At 36.8% G+C, this 22,495-nt stretch overlaps 1 protein-coding gene across 5 annotated transcripts in view; it reads left to right on the top strand.

The window, feature by feature from the left end:
- The first annotated feature begins 1,311 nt into the window (after positions 1–1,311).
- The window catches only part of Tp63 (tumor protein p63), a 199,673-nt gene continuing 178,489 nt past the window's right edge, over positions 1,312–22,495 (top strand). For 3 of the 5 annotated variants that reach the window (XM_040751015.1, XM_040751014.1, XM_040751018.1), the window contains exon 1: positions 1,314–1,880. In XM_040751015.1, coding sequence (XP_040606949.1) covers positions 1,819–1,880 — 62 coding nt within the window. In that variant the 5' untranslated portion in view covers positions 1,314–1,818. Of the gene's footprint in view, positions 1,881–22,495 lie in introns of all 5 variants that reach the window. The other 2 variants (XM_040751020.1, XM_040751019.1) reach the window with 1 other exon arrangement.

Here is a 22,495-nt window from a genome sequence, read left to right as displayed (position 1 = left end):
AGAATTGGGGACTGAACCCAGTTCTTTTCACACTAGGCACGTTTGCCACTGCACTTTATTACCCATGCTTGTATTTTGGAAACAGTTTAGGCTGTCTTTGAACAGGATATCATCCTGCTTCTGCCTCCCACGACTCATCTTGCAGACAGGTCCTGTGTGATGAAACTCCCCCATGGCCATGGCCATTGCCTGTTCTCAGTTTAAGAACTCTGCAATTAGGTCATCTGTATATTTGCCGTGAGGAAGAAAGCCAAACCCTTCAATTCCAATGAGCAAATCTATAATTAATTAGTGAAATGATCTTTGCTTCAAGTTACACATTTTTCAGAGCAAGCTGTCTGATTTGGCTGGGGCTCGGGGCCAGCATGTGTGTGAGCTGCACAATTCACAGATGTTAGACACTCTCAGTCTGCGCAGAGGAAGAGAATGTCAAGTTTTAAATAGCTTCTCCCTGGCTGGAGCAACAAATAAACCATCTTTGTGAACACGTTTTGAACCAGAACTTCTTACAGGAAAATGTCAGCTTTCACTTTGGGTTGTCTCACAACTTTGACATTTTCTGATGTCACTAGTTTGCAGGTGTCCATAACTGCAGCATGAATGGAGACATGTGCTTACTGTGTCAGTGACACTTGGGCACACAGCTTTTATTTCCCTGTTGGACTCGACTCCTATTTAGCTTCTGAATCATATTTCATTCAATTTCTAAATCCACAGAGCCAGGGTAGGTTTACAGCCTACATTCAGAAAGGAAACAAATTAATCTTCATGGTGACTTTGTCGGATAATATATTAATTCTTGAATATATGGACAATGTTAGATTTTATCTAAAAGTGGGTCAAAGGAGATTAAAAGCAGCAAAAATGAGACCGACTGATAAAGTTTGAAATAAACTTCATTAGTTTCCATTGACAGGCAATTATTTGAAATAATTCTAAATAAATATCTAAATAACAAGATAAATCAAAAAACATCATAAAATAAATCATCAGTTACTATTTTAACACCACATTTAAAATGTTATTACTTATATTTGTATGGGTAAAATAAATCAGTACAAGCTATCTTATTTGTGGCAGAAAAAAATTCTAAGGACATAGACGTGATAGTTCTCTCTCTAGTTGAAACGAAGAGTGAGTTCTAGGTTAAATATAATCAAGGAATTTCCCTGTCTTTGCTATTTGAGATTGTGACCACAACAGGCGGTTGGCTGAAAGGGAGGCTGAAGGGGGGAGTAGGGGGGGGTGAGAAGACGGAGAGGAAAAAAAAAAGAAACTCGCCTGAGCTCTGCAAAACATTCTAGCCCCAGTTACCGTGACAGAAGGTCTCGAATCAAATCAGGATCCAGATACAAGGCAGTGTTATTCAGCTGGACTAAGGGGACATTTATTAGCTCAGTGACACAAGTCCTGGCTCCTGAGATTAACCTCTGATGCCATTCATGCCAACACCCAATCACGAGCGAGATCAAAAGTTCGGAGATGCCTACAAATTGGCACCAAGTGTGGCCACTCGACGTCAAGGGCTCTAAAACGGTGGCAAAGAGGAAGAACAGCTTTAAAGAGGATGCCCAGCTGGTAAGAATCGACTGTTTATGATGCTCTAGTCACTTGAAGACTCTCATTGGCTGAAAAGAAGAAACGCTCCGCCTCTTTGCAAATCTGAGTGAAGGGGGGAAGTGTCTAAACTTCTATGTCTGATGGCATTTGACCCTACTGCTTGCAGCCTCCTGGCTACATACCTAGATATTCTCAGGTGTATATGTATATTTGATAGAATTGCTCCCCATCTGTTGGTATCAAAGAGAGTTGAAGGAAATGAATTTTGAAACTTCACGGTGTGCCACCCTACAGTACCGCCCCGACCCTTACATCCAGCGGTGAGTTTAAATATGACGTGACTTCTGTCAAAAATGAACTGGTGTGAAAACTGAACTGGTGTGCCTGTGTATGTCGAGTGCTTCATTTGGGTACAAAAGAACTACTCCCTGTTTAATGAACATAAGGGGACTATGGTCTTTGTGTGGACTAAAAGTGGTCTGTGGGCATCTTTTCTAGAGAGATATCTTTTACTTCATTTCTTGAGTTACTAAGTAACAAAGATTGAAGACATTCATATTTTTAAAGGAAATTGTTACACTACTGGATTCAATAAAGAGAGAGAGAGACAGACAGAGAGAAAAAGAGAGGGGGGAATGAAGGGTTGGTAGAGGATGAGGGAGGACCTGGGAGATGTAGGAGGTTGGAGGAGGGGGATAAGTGTGATCATTCTCAGAGGAGTAATCAAAACATTGAAAAATTGTCTCATCCTTTTAAGATGTCTAAAACATTAAAATTTATTAGTTGGTATGCTCAGTTCCCACCTACTCAAGAAAAAGGAATTTCATTGGGCAGTAATAAACTATTGTGCAACCTTCAAGTCAAAATAAACACTGGAAATTGTGATTTATATCTTAAAAATAGATGGCCATTGTTATATGAAACAGATTGTGGCTTGTCATTTTAGCTCTAAAGAGTATTTTCTTTTTGATTTGTTTCAAAACAAACATCATCTTTTGGCAGATTTGACTTCTAAAACCTGTGATTAAATTGAGTTTTGTTTGTGTCTGTGGAAAAATATTTACCTAGCACAGAGGAGGGATATTAGTGAGAGTTCACAATTGTATGCCTGTGTCAGTGGAAGAGACTGTTTCAAATTAGAGTTTGCTATTTTTAAACGGGTAAATGAAATCTGAAGAGTGTTTCCCGTGTTAAGTTATGGGAGACATTCACACCATACAAAGCAGTGTGATGTTGTTAATTTAACGGCATGAGATTTGAGGTTGGAATTTGGTACTTTGTACAACTAATGAGAGAGGTCCTGAGTGTTGAAAACAGCGGGGTTAGAAAGGGGTTAAACTGACACTTGCCACCTGTGCCTGCTGGAGGCTCACACTAGAATCTGAGTCAGTACTGCTGGGCAGGGCTCGGTTACCATAGCGTTGCCTCGGATTATGAAAGACTATTCTGTTTTCATCTCTGTAATTCGCTCTCATGTAGGTCTGATTCTTTCTCTTCCTGTGAGGTTTCTGGTGGGAAAAGACGAGGAAAGATAAAGGGAATGGCGGATGCCGCAAAAAAGGAGAATACAGGTTCAAAGGAGAGTGAGACATGACAGAGACAGAAGCAGGGAACGATAGTTATTGATCTCTCGGGTGATGTGAATGGTCCTCTGACTCTTCTCTTACTGTCTGTACAAACAATAGTATTAGCAAAAACAGAGAATCTGTCTTTTTAGATGACCTAAGCAATAAGTATTGCTGGACCTGGGCATAGGACAAAGCGGTATATCCAAGATTATAGAGCTTTCAAAGACCTTTCTCCAATCTCAAAGAGCACACATTCCATTCACCAGCTTTTAGACCCATATTTCTAAGAACACAGTTGTGACTCAGCAGCAACTATTATAATGTTCCCTCCTCAGCCTTTCCTGAAGATTGTGTAGGGTTCTCAGTAGCTTCACAAATCCCTAGCTTTTCAATTAGCCACCCCCTTCAATATTACACACATCGTTCTGCAGGCATTTCTAGTGCTGGGTTAAAGAAATGCAAATAAAGAAATACTAGAAAAGAAATAGCTTTTCTTGAAGCTCTGATAACCTATTAGCTCATGGAGCAATGGAACTCAAGTTCTCAACGTATGGAAAAAGCAAATCAATAAAAGTCTTCTTAAATAGTTTTCAATTTTAGAGCGCCCTGATTTCAGTTGATTTCCAACCTGGAAGAAAGCACAAGAATACATGCAGAGCTTCGACACTGTGATTCAACTGGTCTGGGAAGATTTATGAATCTTTTTTAGGTTAAAATGCCTGTTCATTTATAATAAAAGCATAACCGTCAAGTAACACAGATAGAAGAAAATGTGGCTACTAAGCCTCCTTTTGCACGGCACAAGCGTATAAAAGTTCATGAGAATGTGGGTGTGGTATACTCAAGCTTGTAATCCCAGCACTCAAGAGGCTGAAGCAGAAGGATTGCAAGTTCTAGGCCAGCTGTAGAGAGAGATCTATCTGGAAAAAAATAGAGGTACAATTTTCAATATTGACATTTGATTAACTCTACAATACTTACATATTTGATATTTGATGTCTCCTTACCTATTTTAACCTTTTTACATAGATCAACTTCCCATGGCTTACTATTATCCCTCCTTAGTGAATAAATTAGGAAGTGAAATATTACAGGGGAGAGAAGAATTATGGTAGGGGAAAACATAATTAAAATATATTGCATGAATATTTTTAATAAAAAAAGAAAAACGTACTATGGCAACACAAAAATCCAACACTGTCCTCTCTGCTGTCCAATGGGTGAATAGCATGAGTTGATTTTTCCAAGCAGACAACCCTGGTAGTTCTCAGTTTACAAAATCTATTTTAAGAAAGACCAAATTTAATCATTCCATAATCATAGTCATCTACATACTTAAACTTGTCTTTCCTGACCTTGTCTTTGAGAGAAGCCTAAAGATGTATTTTGTTATTGTTGTATTAATGGGGGGCAGGATAGGTTGGTATTTTTAACTTCAAGCTAACTGTAATTTATTAATTTCTTTTTGTATAAAATAGAATGAGTAGCAAGTTATTATTGCTAATTGATAGATACCGGTACAAGACCCAAAAGAACAGTTTAAATACACGTTTAAAGTAATATGAGCTACTAGACATTTCACCCTCTGTCTTTTCTTTTTTCCTTTCCACCTGAACATACTGACATATAATGGATTTGGTTGTGTTCTGAATCAATACTAATTTACTTCAGTCTTTGCAGAAACTTTTATGATAATGAGAAAGGCATTTACATCTATGGAGCTTATTATATTTGTATTTGGTGATATTGGCAATTACACAGAAGAAGAAAGATGGATAAAAGTTATAAAGTCTGTCGTTTGATTTCCGAAGAGCATGAATAAATGGTGCAACATCAGCAAATATGTCAGCAGGCTAATTTCCTAATAAGCAAAACATATGCACAGTAAGTCTACTTTTGTTTTCAGTCACATGTATAGTAGAAATCAATGTAAAAGTTGGAACCTTAGAATTGAAGTGGCTGTTTACTGTCCATGATATAAATTGTGTACTTTAAATGATTTTCTTTTAGAATTGCCATCTAGTTTGTTAAATACATTTTGAATACATGTTGGGAGGCATTCAATTCTTTCAAAATATCTTTTCAAAATATAAGCTTATGAAAAAATAAGATAAATCAAGATTACATTTTGAAATGATATGGTAATTGGAGTTTGAAAATAAAATAGAAGTAAACATCATTACAATTTGATCCATTTATAAAATATTACATACTTTTTCACAGCAAACCTCTATTGAAAAGCAGTTTATGTGGCTGAAACATACTAAGAGTGTTTCCCATATTGATTAGTTGTGTGTGTGTGTGTGTGTGTGTGTGTATGTGTGTATGTGAATTTTGTTTTATTTGCTTAAAGGTCAACTTTATTAACTGTACTTTCTAAATATATCTTAAGTGGAAGGGTGGTGCTTGTCCACTTATAGTGTAAGACCATTTCCCATGTGTGATAAAACTCACATAAAGGCAGAAGCATATTTGGTGTGGGCGTAGACATTTGCTTTTTGCCCCTTCTGGCATCCTTCTTACTCTGGAACCAGGCAAGCTGGTTTCTAAGGATGGCATTCACAGCTCCTCTCCCTTCTCCTTTCTGACTGACAGCAAACAATGGGAACAGAAGGAAGAGAGAGAGCCAGCATGGGTAGCCTGACCTTAGGATATACTTTCTCTGGCAGACTTCTTGTTTAGCTTCCTACTAAAGCGTGTAGACCTTGTGAGAAGAGTTTCCCACAGGCCCACATTTTAGAACAATTGGTGTCTTCTCTCTTTTTCTCTAATGTTTAATGTAATAAATGCTTGTAGCCATTGCTAATTCCAGGGAGTCACAAAATAGTCATTACTTCTAATTACAGTTAGAATTTTTTTAAAAAAGCAAAGATACAAAATTATGTGATTTTAGGAGGACTTCCTAAATAAATAATACATGCTTAATGTCATTTCTAGTGTTGTATAAAGAATGGATTTGTGTCTTCCAATGAGGATGTCAGAGTTGGGTTTCTCTAATGATTAGGTTTGTCTAGCTGATAGATCACAAGAAGGCTCACACATTACAGTTTGCTCATCTTGTCTAAATTTTGTTCTTAAATGAAGCAAGACCTAGGATAGGAACAACTAATACACTCAGTTAGAGAAAACATTGACTTGTAATTTATCCACAGGTTCTAATATATATATCAAATGCAATCATGAAGAACTACTGAACCACTTCAGCTTCTCACCACAATACTGTTATAATTGCCTATGTTGCTTTAGAAATTCTAGCTCATTTGAATGTTCTAGGAACAAGGAAATTTGTTAACAGAGTGTGTGTATGTGTCAGAAACCCGAAATACAGTACCACCTTCAAAACAGTCTCCTTATGACTATCATGAAGTCCTCAGATTTTCAAAATTAGGAATTGTGGGAGCTGAGATTGAGACCTTCAATGTGCAGTTCACACTTTGAAAACTAAATACAAGCCAGTTCTACTCTGAAATATACCTTCTCCCTCAGTGCTCACTTCCATCATTTGTGTAGTGAGCTAGAAGACGAGTGTGCTTCCTTCCCCAACACACCTGTAACATGAGGTTTCCTTGGCCTGGAAGGTCCCTCCGCCCTTTTCTGTCCCGAAGAAACACTCGGACACTGTATTAATTATAAAGCTTTTGGCCAATAGCTATAGCTTATTATTGGCCAGCTCTGTCTCAATTATTAACCCATTTCTAATAATCTTAGTATTTCCATGTGTTCTTCTCTTCCTGGAGAAAGGATCTGCACCTGTTACTCCTCTTGAGTCCTACATGGTGCCTATGTTTCCCAGAATCCTCCATGTCTCCTAGTCCTACCTATCATCCTGCCTGGCCAATCAATGTTTTACTCATTAACCAATAAGAGAAACATATTTACAGAATGACATCTCCCATCACATACCTATGTCCTCACCAAGGACTCAATTCAATGTGTACTTATCAAGGTCACTATACCTTAAATATCATTTTCCAGGTTAGCAAACATAAATTAAGAAGAATTTTTACAGGTCTTAACATCAAACATCATCTTGTCTCAATTTTTGCACTTTAAAACTAAGTAATATGGACCCTAGAAGGGATGAGTTGCTGGTGCACATCAAAATACTAACAAAAACAAGATGAAAATCTAAAGCTCGTGTTCCAATTCCAAGCTCTATTTCAACATCATACACATTAATGACAAGATCATTTTATGGTTTTCATATACAAAATATTACTTTAAGGATCTCTCAATGTTTCTGATCCATTTGGAAAGTGGCAGATGAGGAAGTGGCAGCACAGTGCCTACCAGAGGAAGCCACATCCTCATCTCTGGAATATATGAGTAGATTATATTATATGGCCTATGGGAATCCTAATTAAGGATTACAATTTTCCAACTTTGAAACAGATTCATTTGGAATGCCAATGTGCATGCAGTGTAATTTCAACAGTCTTTAAATGCAGAAAAGTTAATATAATATTAAAAATACAACACAACATAGTTGATTTGTGGCTTTGAAGATGGAAGAGTCATGAGGCAAGATAGATGGGCAGCTCCTAAAGTCTAGAAAAGTAGGGAAATGAATTTTTCCCCAGAGGGAATGAGCCTGACAACACCTTGATTGATTTCAGGCATTGTGTAAGACTTCTGACCCACCAAACTCTAACATCATGAATTTGTGTTGATTTACATCACTAAATTTGTGGTAACTTATTACAGCCACAATAAGAAATGAACCTACCAATACAGGTTGTTTCCATTTCAAACCATAGAGGAATAAACTATGTCTTGGTTTAGTTTTTTTGACTGAAGTAGTTCTCTTGACAACAGTGTTTATGGTGTAGAGGCAGGAGTCAAGAAGATGAATGAGATGCATTCCTATATTTCAGGGTGCCGAAAGTAGCATGCCCTGTGTGGAAACAATGGAAAAATAACAACCAAATTGCATGCATTTATGGTTGCTGTAAAGACTGTCAAATGGCAGAATTGAAAACAGCCATTTGAGAGAGGGTCAAATTGGATTAGTGATTTTTGTTAACAGTGCTTGTTAACATGTGTCAAATAGTTTTATGTGAAGTTCAACTTGACTTCTTCACAGTATCCCTAATTCTCTGAAGCCCAAATGTAGATTTGGTAAACAGGATGTACGTGGTTACTTCTGATTTTTCTAGGTATGGAGAGAAATGTCCCATCCCTTGTTCAGAGGCTGTGATCATCAGGTTTGGCTGGAGTCTTGAAATTGTGTAATACACAAGAATTATTTGATTTGCATAGTTACCAGGTCACACATGAAGAAACAGCTCTAGATCTCCCTGTGCTTGGAGGCTCCTCACTCATCTGAGATTTGAGATAGAGAAATTGAGCGTAAATAAAAGGAATGCAAAATCAGCATTTTTATCAAGTACTTCCAATGCTTCACTTACTGTATACTACAACCTAAGTACAGGAAACTTAGACCCAATCCCCTCAAAAGAAGCCCCCCCCCAAAATATAGCCCGGAATGTGTCTTCCTAGAGAAAGACCTCATAGTGTCACTTTACTTAAAAGGCAAATGGATTGTAAGATTAAAGTGACAATTTCACTGTGTTTCAGGACAAGAAAGCTAAGTTTCTGATTAGCTGTTTTGAAACTCAAATTTGTCTTGACAGGGTTCTCAGCTCCTTTAAAGGGCTCACAAGGACTAGTCCTCCAGCAACAAGTGATGGATGGATAAAACACTGTAATTATGATCAAAAGCCACCAACTCCTGCCTGTGTAATTACGTATTTCCCGGCTTCTGAAAATCACTTTGTTCCATTGAAAAGAAGATGAGAAACAGACACGAGTGATGTGTGCTTATTGGTTAGTCAAGGTTTTAGAAATGACACTTATTAATTTTTTTGCCTTAAGCCATAAAAGAATTGGGAGAATAATTTAGATGGCAAAAATTAATTATGATTCCATTCTCATGTTTATTGGTATTATTTACCTTCTCCATTCTCACTTATCTCTTCCTTTAATTATAAATTCAACTTTCTAAAAATTAGATTAAAACCACAGAGGCTGAGAAACAAGAATCTAAGGACTCCCATTTTCCTGACACTTTCAAATTTCTATTATGTTTTATCATCCTTGTTTCAAATGAGCAAGCTTAATTTGCTAGGTTTAGCAGCAAACTGCCATTCTCAAATTCCATTAACTTACATCCTCTCTCATAATTGAAGGCAAAATTAGTGGCATAAAAATAGTAAGTCTGAGAAAATCTTGTGAGCAAGAAACACAAAATGGAAGCAAGTGTGATAATTAAATCAGCCACATACTTACCTAGATTTTTTTAAATGTAGGCTTTTTATAAGTTGTTTAATAGCATCAGATGAAATAAATAATAGAACACTCCAAGTGTATCATAGAATAATAGTGTGATGGAGGCAGTAGCTTTTAATGCTGCATAGTGTGTTACACCTCCAATTTGTTGATTGCTTTTAATTTGATTACCCATCATTACCTGGAGCTTCACCAGTGTGGTCATGGTTAAGCTTCAGATAGTCTTTTTATTGCTGTGGTTTGTTTTTGCTTTTTGTTTTTATCTGATTGATTGATTGGTTGTTTTTGTTCTGTTATTGTTGTTTGTTTGTTTTTTGTTATTTAAGACAACGTTTCTCTGCATAACAGCTTTGTCTGTCCTGGAACTCACTTTGTAGACCAGGCTAGCCTTGAACTCACAGAGATCTGCCTGCTTCTGCCTCCTGAGTGCTTTCTTAAAATAGTAAATGTAAATATTTTACTTTAAAATAATCAGAAAATTGACTTTTCTTTCTTTCCATCTTATCCAAGTTTACTGATACCTCTACTTTCACTACTAAATTTGATAGTGTCACTTATTTCCTAGTTACAAGTTAGAGTACATAAATAAGTTTACAGAGAGAGGCCCTGTCACCTCTCAATTTGTCTATGATATTGTGCTCATCTCTCAATATAAAAAAGTAAGAGCTATGTTTCTTTTTACTGCTTTTTTTGTCAGACAATGAAGGAAAATGCTGTTTGATAGATTTTTTTTCAAATTAAATTCTTAGCAATCACTGCTAATAAAGATGAAGAATTTTCATTCAATATCTTGACTGCTGAGTTTAAATGGATGACTCTCTGAGTTTGAGAGTGTCTTACAGAGTCTGTTGTGAGTTCTATTGTGATGTCTCCAATACATGGGAATATGAATGAATGAGTGAATGAATGAATAAATGAATGAATGCCTCCAGCTGGTACTGAGATATGTACAGTGACACTGACCCTGGTCTCACATGGTCAGTGAAAACTCCCCATGCTTCTCTGTCTGTGCGTGCACTACTGGTTCTTCTGTGTGGAAGATGAGGTCTCACTTAGGTCATAACACATATTCACATACATTTTACCTTCGATTCTTCACCAGAGTGGACTACCTTTCTATTAATTCTTCTCATTTCCCACATTTCTCCTTTATGTCTTTCACATAAGCTAATGATATTTTAAACAGCATGGTGATACAAAAATTACTTTAAATAGTATAAAATATCAGATTAATTTTAATTAGTTCAAGCTCTACTTTACAAAAATAAAACTTCACTCATTTCTTAAGTTAAAGAAATAAATTATAAGAACATCAAAACTAAAAGTATAAATAAAACTAAGAAAATTATATCCTCTTTGTATTTTATAAAGGTTTTGTTTCTAGTACCTGGGTTGTTAACTACATTTCAAAGGAGATTTGTAAATAATGAATATTTAAGTAAAGTGATAAACATTGTATGGTTGGAGGGAAGGGGACAAGAGTTAAAGGGAAACAAAGATGCCACAAAACCTCAATTCCATTATAAAGTACAAAGATAATCAATAATGTTTTGTAAGTATCTATTAAGTGCTAGGTTCTGAAATATGATGAAAACTAATAATTCTGAACCTCATTGTCAGGTAACCCTGAATCTTTAATGTAAGCCCCTGCATTGGGATCCTTCTAATCAATACAGCTTAATACTTCCATTGTTATTATCTCATGACATTTTAACTTGTTTAAATCTTATTGTGTATCTGGATTTTATACAACTATTTAACCTGCCAAGGGTATACCAGTTGGACATATATATGTAGTTTACTGATCTCTACCACCTTATGTTTACATGGTCAGAACCCCTGCTCACAGTTCTTGGTAGGAATGACTTGTATACTAAATTTAAGACAGATACATTAAAATATAAAATATAATAGCTGTTCTAACTCTTGAAAAGACATGAACTTTATAAATTGATCTGTACAGTGTTAGGGATTGAACCCAGGGCCTTATACATGCTCAGTAAGCACTGAAGCACTAGGCTGTAGTCCCAGCCCTAGAGGACAAGAATTTTAAAGGGTCATTTTCACTATTAATTTAACACCCCAGAGCCAAAACTGAAGTAAGTTATTTCTGTCTAGTGAATAAAAGTTTTCATCTGAATAACAGAGACCTCCCACATAGGCCTTCAACTTAGAAAGCTAGGAATTATTCAGTTTGGAAACTTGAGGCTGAGTATTCCAGAAGCCCTCCCTTTTAATTTATTTTTAATGCAATAATTTCATTCCCTGTCAATTCACAAATCCCTTTAGCTAACTTCAGCTTTTGAAATTTGCTGAGTTCTACACACTGTAAACACTATTAGATCAATTGCACCCCCCCTTTCTCATTACCAGTGTGCTGCTTTCCACAGTGTAATAATTTAACTGATCCTAACCACGTGAACAGGTTTATTCCAGAAAAACTCCACGTTTTCTGGATCCAAAGGGATCACATTGACTTAAGGGCCTTTATCAAGCATTGTTCTGTCATGCAGCCTCTTTCCCTTTCCACAAGGACTTCTTCCAACTCATTGGAACTACGTTTTTCTTTTTATGACTTTCCTGCAATACTTTGAAAGAGTTCTATTGTTTCTTTAGCTCCAAGAGATACATTCCTACTCCATTCCTATTACCAACAGGTCCAGCTGTTACCAACAAAACACCTCCATCTTTAAGTAAACAGACAAAGCTGGAACTCCTCCTGAGACAATGGATCAGTAGAATCTAGAGGGAAAGTTAGGAAGTTTTCAAACAAGCAAAATAATAAGGAAAGTGAGCCTTGTAGGAAGAGAATCCATTGTGCTCATACTTGAGATCCTTATAGCTTTTACTGAAGATTAAGATACAATCAGACAGACATGAGCCTTTGGAGGCAAAACTGGATTCCTTTCTAACACTTTTACATGCACTCTGAACATGTGTGTTATTATGGGGGTCACACACCTGAACCCTGTGGCTTGTGATGATGAGGCTATATGGGAAAACCTGTATAAGAAGACCCTTTCACCCATATAGGTCTAGCACCACTTGTTGTAGATAATATAATAGTTGTTAGAGCTGATTTTCTTAGTGGTTAGACCAACTTACATCTCCACCAGCAGTGTGTAAAGGTTCCCTTTTGGTAGAATCCATGCCAGCCTTTCCTGGTTTCATAATTATTAATAATCTGAGATGACACAGACTCTCAATTTTCTTTTAATTTGCAATTCTTTTATGGACAGTGAGGTTGAACATTTTATGTGGAGTTTTTGGCCACTTGCATTTCACCTTTCATGATGTGTCTATTTCATTATTCTACTTATGAGTGGGTGGCTTGACTTCTTGCTTAGTTATTTCAGGACTTTGCGCATGCTAGATATTAATCTTTTGGTAGATATATAGAGACTGACAGCTTCCTCAGATCGTATAGGCTGTCTTCACTAAATTAACTATTTGCTATGAAGAACCTACTTAATTTCATACATCCCACTTGTCAGTTGCTGCCATTACTTTCTAAGTACCTAGATCTCTATTCAGAGAGTGATGCCTATTATATAATGAAGTGTTTCCCCTTCTTTTTCTTATAGCAACTTTTGAGTTTAGATTCCATGTTGAGGTTTTTGATCCATTTGGAGTTAATTCCTCTACGAGGTGGAAGATAGAAATCTATTTTGATGCTTGTACTTACAGATACCTACTTTTTACAGTACATTTATTAAAGAGGCTATCTTTTCTTTTCTCTAAGTTGTATTTTTTCAGTGCCTGTGGCAATTAATATAGATTATCAACTTGACAGGATCTAGAGCCCCTTAGGAGACAAAATTCTCTTTTCATCCATCTTCTCTTGACTTGGACACATGTGATGAGTCATGTCACACTTATGCTGCCATTCCTTCCCTGACACCCTGGACTGTACCTTCAAATAGACCTTTCCTTGTTTAGTTTGCGTTGGTTGGATATTTTGTCACAGCCACAAGAAAGTTTATAATATCTATGTCAAAATACAACACCTGCAGTTGTGTAGACTGTTTCCCAGATTACTTGTATGTTCCCATTGATTTGGTGTCTGTTTTGTGAGATTTCATGCTGTTTTATTTATATTGGTAGTAAAATTTGTAATCAGGTAAGGTATCTACCTGAAGTATTCTTTTTGCTCAGTTTGCTTTTGGGAATCTTGGGTCTTCTGAGCTTTCACATGAATGTTAAGGATTTTTTTCCATTTGGGTAGAGAATGGAAATTTGGAGGTGGGAATGCATTGCATCTACAGAGTATAAATTTTGCAATACAGCCATTATATTAATTATTCCAATCAATGATCTTGAGATGTTCTTCTGTCTTTTACAGTTTTATTCAATATCTTCAGTGTTTTAAAGGTTTTTTGAGCTTATAGAAATTTTCTTTTATTTTTATTCATTTTCATCCTAACCATAGTTTTACCTCCCTCTCTCCTCCCAGTCGTGCCTCCCACTACTCTTCCTCCATTTTTGTTCAGAAGGCCTCCCATGGATATCAACAAAATATAACATGTGAAGTTGCTGTAAGGCTAAGCACTTCCTCATGTATTAAGGCTGGACAAGGTGACCCAGTATGAGAAGTAGGGTTCTAAAAGCTAACAAAAGTGTCAGAGACAGCCTCTGCTCCCACTGTAAGGAGTCCTACAAAAAGACCAGGCCACACAACTGTCCCATTTATTCAGAGGTCTAGGTCAGTCCAGTGCAGACTCCCTAGTTGCTGATTCAGTCTCTGTGAGCTCCTATGAACTCACGTTAGTTGATTCCTTGGGTTTTCTCATAATGTTCTTGGCCCCTCTTTTTCTTACAATCCTTCCTCCCTCTCTTCAGCAGGATTCCCTGAGCTCATACCAATGTATGACTGTGGGTTTCTGAATCTGTTTCCATCAGTTTCTAAATAAAGGCTCTCTGTCTTTGGTCTAGGCACCAATCAGTGAGAATAGCAGAATATCATTAGGCATCATTATATTGACATTGTTCCCTCAAATCCTGTCTGTTTCTACTCTAGGTCTCTGTGTCACACAGCCTGTAAGTCTTGGTGCTCCAGGCAATTTCAGGGCATGGGTCTTAGGCTAGACCAGTCATTAGTTGGCCACCTCCTCAATCTCTAAGCCACCCTTACCCCAGAACATCCCATAGGCAGGACAGAATGTAGGTCAAAGGTTATGTGGCTGGGTTAGTGTCCCATTCCCCCCATGGGAAGTCTTCCCTATTCACAGTAGATATCCAGTTCAAGTAACATATCCACTATTGCTAGGAGTCTTAGCTATGGTCATCATTGTAGATTCCTGTGAGATTCCATTGTTTTGGGTTTCTACCTAAACCCAAAATGCTCCCGATTTCCAGTCTTCTCTTTCTGTACTTCCCATTCCCTGACCTGATCTCTCCTGATCCCATCCCCCACCCACCCTAAGATCACTCACAAAATTGAATGGGACTAAAAAACAATCATCCTGAGTGGCACAACCCAGACCCAGGAATACGTTTATAGTATATCCTCATTCATAAGTAGATATTAACTGTAAAATAAAGGTTAACTATGCTATAATTCACAGACTCAGAGAGATTAGGTAGCAAAGCGGGTTCAAGGAGGAACACTTTGATCTCCCTGGGAAGAGGAAAGGAAGTCTTCTTTGTAGGGCTCTTATACTTTCTAGGTTAGATTCATCCCAAGGGAGTTTTCTTCAGGTGAGAAATTAGGAATGAAATTGTGTTTCTGATTTATTTCTCCACAAGTTTTTATTGGCATACAAATTTGTATATTATATTAGTGTCATGTCACTTTGCTGAAAGTGTTTATCAGATATGCAAGTTTTCTAGTTTTGAGGGGCATCTCTGATGTATAAAAACACATCAGAGTTGTTTTGATTTGCATTTCCCTAATGGTTAAGGATGTTGAGCACTTTCTTAAGTGTCTATCAGTCACTCTAGACTCCCCTATTGAGAATTCTTTACTTAGTTCTGTACCCCATTTTAATTGGTTCTTTTGGTGTTTTGGAGACTTGCTTCTTGAGTTCTTAGTAAATTTTGGAGATCAGCCCTCTGCCAGATGTGGGGTTGGTGAATATCTTTTCTCATTCTGTAGATTGCCTTTTGTCTTGTTGACTATGTCTTTTACCTTACAAAAGCTTCTCAGTTTCATGAGGTCCTACTTATTAATTGTCAACTTCAGGGTCTGTGCTACTGGTGTTTTGTTTCAAGTAAAGATATCCTGCTTCCTTTCTTTCCCATTTGTATCCCATTTATTACCCTCCCAGTAAATATTGCTTTAGATTTCAAGTATATACAGATTAGAAGTACAGAAAATGGACGTGTTGACTTACTCTAGGTTTTAGTGGAAATATTCCAAGCTTTCCTCTGACTGTTATAATTTAGGTTAGAGTGGTGTTGTATAAAGCCTTCATGCGAGGACACATTGTCCCTATTGCTAGTTTCTCTGGTGCTCTTTCTGTGAGGGTATATTAGTTACGTGATAAGCTTTCCCTATGCCTATTGAGGTGTTACACTATTACTGTCTTTTAGTCCACTTATATGACAGATCACATTTACTGATTTGCATAAGTTGACTATTTCCTTGGGTGAGTCATACTTTTGATGTGTTCTTGAGTTCAGTTTAAAAGTATTTTATTAAGAATTTTGCATTTATATTAATAAAAGAAAATGATCTATTATTTTTATCTTCTGTGTGACTTTATCTGCTTTTGGCACCAAGGCTTCAGTGATGTTCTATTGTCTGTATTTTATGGAACAGTTTGAGAAGAATTGTGTTGGTTCCTCTTTACATGTTTGGGAGAATTCAGCAGTAATTACATCTGGGCCTGGGCATTTTCAGTTAACAGATTATTTTTATCACTGCTTCAATCATGTTGCTTGCTTTAAATCTGTTTAAGATGTTTATTGGTTTAATTGTGATATGCACTTAGAAACTCAAACATTTCTTTTAGACTTTTCCGGTTTAGTGGAATCAAAGATTTTAAGGTGTGTCCTAACAATTTTCTGAAGTCCACTGTTATAATATTTCCCATCCACCACTAATTTGGTTGAAATGTCTCTTTCTCTTAGTTTGTCTAAGAATTTCTCAGTCTTATCAAAAATAAAACAAAGCAAAAACAGTTATTGGTTTTGTTGATGCTTTGTGATGTTGTAGTTTGTTTCTGGTATTTGTTATTGGTGCATTTGTCTTTGTTTTTTCCCATTTCGTTACTTTTTGCCCTTGTTTTAATTATTTCTTTCTGTCTACTGATTTGACATTTGGTTTGTTCTTGTTTGCTCAAGACCCTAGGGTACATAGTTATCATTTGAAGTCTCTCAGATCTTTTAAAAATAAAGGCACTTATAGCTATGAACACAATGAAAATAGATCTGTGGGTTGATAGTTACTAGCTCTCAGAATATGAAATGTATTATCCCAAAGCCTGATGGCTTTTAAAGTTTCTGTTGAGATATCAGCTGATATTCTGTTGGGCTTGCCTTGGTATGTGACTTGATATTTCTCTCTTGTGGTGCTCAATATACATACTTTGTTCTGTATCTTTAGTATGTTTAATTATAATATGATATAAGGAAATTATTTTCTGGTCTTATCTGTTTTATGTGCTAAATGCCTCCTTTACTTAGATGGGCACCTCTTTCTGATTTTTGGAAATTTTCTGCCTGTAGCTTGAAATGTTCCTTTTTTATTCCCATGGGTCATAGATTTTGTCTTTTCATATTATACTACAGATCATATATGTTTTCTTCATCCTTACTTATTAACTTTGTATTATTTAACTGTCCCAACTTATCTACCTGTCTTCTCTCTTTGATGCAGTCTATGAATTAAGCTTCCCAGGAGTCCATTGTTTGACATATTGAACTTTCCTGTTCTAGTGTTTTAATATGCCTTTTTTAGTCATTGTTTCTTTCTCTTTATTGAATTTCACTTTTAAATCCTTAATTGACCTCTTTCTTCATCCAGAGCTGCTACATTGCCTGCTCCTTATTTACTATTTACTATTCCATTCTCTATTTTTGCTCTATAAATCCATGACAATTCTTTAGTCTTACTCTGACTTTTCCCTTTTCAATCATATAAACATTAACTTATGTCACAGTGAATGCAATGTTATCAATATTCCTTTACCACCTAAAATAATAGCACTTGAAGAGATGATTCTTAAAAATTATTACTATATTTTTATAGTGGCCTCACCTTTCAATAACAATTGTTTTGTAGATAGTAGCCTAATCCCAGGGGAATAATGGAGACCAATCTTGGTGGATCTCATTATTAAGATAGATGCTCAGTCTAGTAGCAAAAAACACCATCTCAGTCCTATTAGGACAGTGCCCATCTTAAGCATGATAAACACTTCCACTGAAATAAATGTGATTTTAGAAACTCAACCAATGATCATGTATAAAAAGGTTCATAAGTCTTAAAGCAAAAACACAAGAAATATGAAAACCAATGCAACATGATTCCTTCAAAAAAACTACTGCATTGACAGTAATGGCTTTTAAAATATCCAGAGCAATCAAAGATGATACAAACACTTGAAAAACACTAAAATGTCAGTCAAGAAAATCCAAACAAATAGCTAAATAATATTCAGTTTTAACCCATGTCTGTCCAGGTTTAGAGGTGCATTTTTGACTGGGTTTCAGCATAGCATCCTGCCATATTTACTGTGCATTTCCCAAGAGTGTGGTCCACAGAGACCCTGGAACTTTAGTCCTCTACCTACACACTCTGCAGGGGTCCTTTAAATGCTACACACTGGTGCTGCCCCTGCAGTTCTGAGATTCTTCCTTGGTATTCCTCTCTCTCCTGATGTTGCTCTCCCACAATGCACAACTCTTCTCTCTCCTGTGTTCCTTTGTATTTCTATCTTTCTTCTTTCCTTCCTTGCTCCCCTCCTTCCTTCCTTCCTTCCTTCCTTCCTTCCTTCCTTCCTTCCTTCCTTCCTGTCTCCCGTTAAAATGTCTGTTTCTAGGAGTGCACTTGTGATTTTCTGAGGCTTGGGTCAGCACTGGAAGTAAAAAACTCCTCTGATTCTGATAATTTCTATATGGCAGGCTCTGGATTTTTCATGTTCTGCCTTGTAATATATCTCACTTTGCTGTGGAAAAGAGAGGCATTGTGACTGTCTCCACATTTTTTGATGGCATTGGTCAACTTCCCTTGTTGTTCCCTGAGAATTCTAACAGACCTTCACGTGTGTTACCGGCCATCTTCTGTAGTCCCTAATACTTGGGTTTTTCACATGCTGCATGTGATTTGCAAGCAATTCAACCTGAGGAGCTTTACTCTAGCATCCCAGACACTGGTTTTTAAGACCACCATAGTAGAAGCTCCTGGAAATGTGCTAGAAATCAAACCTTCAAGTACATCTGGGTAAAAACTCCTGACACTGTGATCATGATCTGAATTTAAACACACTCATCAAGACGTTCTGATGTACACTGAAGCTTGAGAAACTTCTATGCACTGGTCCAGGCCAGGGATGATCTTACCTAGTTTGTCATTCCCTGTCTGCAGAAGTAGATATTTAATGAATGCATAGGAATAGGATGAATGAATGAATGAGTAGATAAAGCTTTTGTTCATCTTCCCAAATATTACCACTGTCTCTTATTCTAATAACAACTAAAATTTTATTTTTATAATCTTTATATACTTTTATGTATCATGGTATGGGTGACTGTGTATATGTACATGACAAATCAATTATTTTTAACATATACGTCTTACATTCAATCTTACGTATAGTTAGTAGGTAATCAATAACCGTTTAGTTAAGTTGGAATGACTTTTTATTTTTCTTCTGTTATTCCCTCAAACACCCTTTCTTCCCGTGAAATATTGTTTAATGTAAAGTTAAAATAACAAATGTGAAAAATAAGAACAAGGGTGGGAAAAAAAAGAAAAAGAAGAACTATTGGGATTTGTTTCTTCATAACAACAGAAACACATCTTATGAAATGAAGTTTAACATGGAACTGGTAAAAGTGGATGAATTTTGTTTATTCATTTATTTATTGAGATTAGAAAAGGTTCCTGACATTTATTTTTTGGTATGGTTAGGTTGCCATATCAAATAAGTAACAGGGGCGTGGGAGGGGCGCGGGCAGCTTAAGTTTGAAATAGGCTTCTCTTAGTCACAAGACAGTGCCATAGTTGCCATTGGTCAAATGACACCATTAAGTCTCAACCAATGACAATCTAGAAATTATACTGTCAGGCTTCATCATTCATAATGAATGTGAAGTTTGGCAACATCATCTCATAGATCCCTTTGTTGAATAGAGGCAGCTTATAAATAATAGCCTTTGTCTAACACTTTCTCACATTCAAGAGCTCAAATAGTTCTGACAAATAGATTCCAAATTCTTTGCCAGCCTGAAGGTGGGTAGATTATCACACACAATGGGGATAACTGTAACCCAGATACTGACACCAATGTTAGAGTCCTGCAGGTTAACATCTTAGGCTGACAATAGCCATTCTGTCATTCTATCCTTTTCCTTGATGGATCAAGACTTAAAAAGGTAGAATTCACTGGAATACCAGAAATTTGTAAATATATGTGAAAACACTATTTTACATTTCTGATTTTGATGAGCAGTTCAAATTAATAAGAGCCATAGCTTCACAACTTTGCCCAGAGATGACCCAGCTTCTTCTGGTGTGTACACTGCATGCTATGATCCAGAGGCTGGACAGACAAACCATTAATTATGTTTTCTTAGAAAACCTTTGAAAACTCTATATGACTTATTCTTAATGACACGGAAGATGTATCTCTGGAATTTTAACATCTTTCTTTTCAGATTTTTCATCTCTCAAACTACCTGGCCATTATGTATTACTAAAGCCATCCCATGAAGGCTTCTTGTAGCTAATTGGAATACTTTTGTGGCTGGACAAAATTTGATTCCATATATTACTGGTCGAATATGGCATGGTGGAAAGATGAGCATCAGCTGTGTAATTTAATCTTGTGTATTAATCTCCCTATAGCTGATATTCTGCAGAAGGCCAATGCCATGTATTTCAGACATGCCAAGGCTGCAGTAGAGACCCTTTGATCTGAATCTACACTCTTCTTACTCTTGCTCTACCTTGATTGATTATCAGCACCACTTTCAATAACCCAACTAGCTCTTTCTTCCTTTTGAGGAATATTTGACACACTTGCCTCTAGGTCTGGGCGGCCATCAGTCTCTGAGTCAGATCCACAGAGCCCCATTCATAATGGACTATCAGTCTCACCTCTGGTTCTAAGTTACCATGATTATATATCACCATTATAAGCTATCTTCAAAATCCTCATTAAGCTCCAATCCACAAAACCTATAAATTTAACCTGAAGGAATCAAAACATTGTAGTTTTTAAAAAAATTCATGTCACTTGTCTGTCATTCTACTTTTTCCAACCTAGTGTGCTAGTTTTCTGAGTATCTCTGTTGGCCCTACTTGAAACTACACCTTTTGGGATATATAGCAGTCAAACTTTTGTGAGGTACAACAATGAAGCAGAAATTCTTTGCATGTTTCATTCTCTTAAAGTTTTTGTCCAAACACGTTTAGACTGTTGTTCGTTGTTCTAAAACCTTTATATTTTTCAAGAACTAAGTATATTTAGCTTCTTATTCTCTGTCATTTCAGCACACAAACAATATGTTAGGGAGAAGCAGCTCAAGTTTTTTCCAGTTGTTATTTGAGCTGGGAGGGAAAATCCTGAGTTTCAGTGATTCTCCTCATGGGGAAATAGGAATAGGTCCTCTCCTGTTTATTCGTGCTATTCATAGTAAATGCTATACACCCAATCTCCTATTGATTTGTCAGGTAATTTTGTTCTTAGTAGCTAAAACTGGGAAACTGTGTCCTACTTGCCAGTAATATATTTAAAGTATAAAACCACTTAGAATTATCTCCAAAAATACATGAAACTAATACTTGGCTAAGAAAAAAATATGAATAATATACTTCTCTAAGGTCATCATTCCAAAGAACATGTTATTAAACTGAAATTGATATGAAAGAAAATAGCACATGATCCTCTATGTGCAGCTCAGTAAAATCACTCTAATTTTGGCTTAACTACTTAGTTCACCAGCTCTGCTATTAGAGTGCTAATATGTTTATCTTACTGTGTCACAAATTCAATAGAGGATAAGAGTTATAAGACAGTATTTTAGTGTACTTTTTAAAAATTTATCTGCACTAATTCATTCTAGGAACTGCTTTTTAGTTGAATATTTGTAGGAGAGACATGTCATTGATTACCTGGAGGGTCTTGGGTATTCCAATGTCACAAAAGGTAATTTTCAAAAATCTCTAAGTATCAATAAAACAAACCAAACAAATGAAAGATCTGCACTCTTCCTCGTACGTATTATTGACTTAGCAATATAGCTGTTCCTATAAACGAATATACTCTTCTCCAGGGTTTCAACATCCTATTTTCCAGTGTCACATACTCTCAGTGAATTCTGTCTTCATCTTTGTGATCTGGAAGGAATTTTAATGTAAGAGTTAGTGGGAGGCCTCCTCACTGACACCCAGATTCAGGGGTCTTGATCAGTCCCATGCTGGATTCCCAGGCTGATGCCTGGGATTCAAGAGTTAACCTTTGTCTGGTCAGCTGTTTCTGGGGGTTAAACCAGCCCAGTCTTAATCCCTTTGATCATCAGTCCTAGGTAATCTACTGACCCCTGGGCAGCAGATCAGTACCCATCCCAAGTATACACACGGACTTTGGACTCCCATAGAACAATGTGAGGTGCATTCTCACCCTGAACTCTTGGGGAAGGGTCTAGGCCCTGCCTTATATGAAATGACAGACTATGGACACCCCCATGGAGGGCCTCACCCTCCCTGGGGGAATGAGGGGATAACGGGGGGGGGGTTTGGGGGGAGGGCACGGGAGGAGGGGAGGGAAAGGGAGAGGGACCTGGAACTGACTTGTGAAGCAACCTTGTTTCTTATCTAAATTTAAACTGGAAAATAAAAAAAAAAGAAAGTCAAAAAAAAAAAAGAGTTAGTGGGAGGAAACAGACTTTAACTTTTGCATTTTATTTGGAGA

The sequence above is a fragment of the Mesocricetus auratus genome, unplaced genomic scaffold (genome assembly GCF_017639785.1).
Source record: "Mesocricetus auratus isolate SY011 unplaced genomic scaffold, BCM_Maur_2.0 Super-Scaffold_100008, whole genome shotgun sequence".
NCBI classification, from domain to species: Eukaryota; Metazoa; Chordata; class Mammalia; order Rodentia; family Cricetidae; genus Mesocricetus; species Mesocricetus auratus.
Note: the sequence above shows the minus strand (reverse complement) of the source record. Positions and strands in the feature narration are given on the sequence as shown.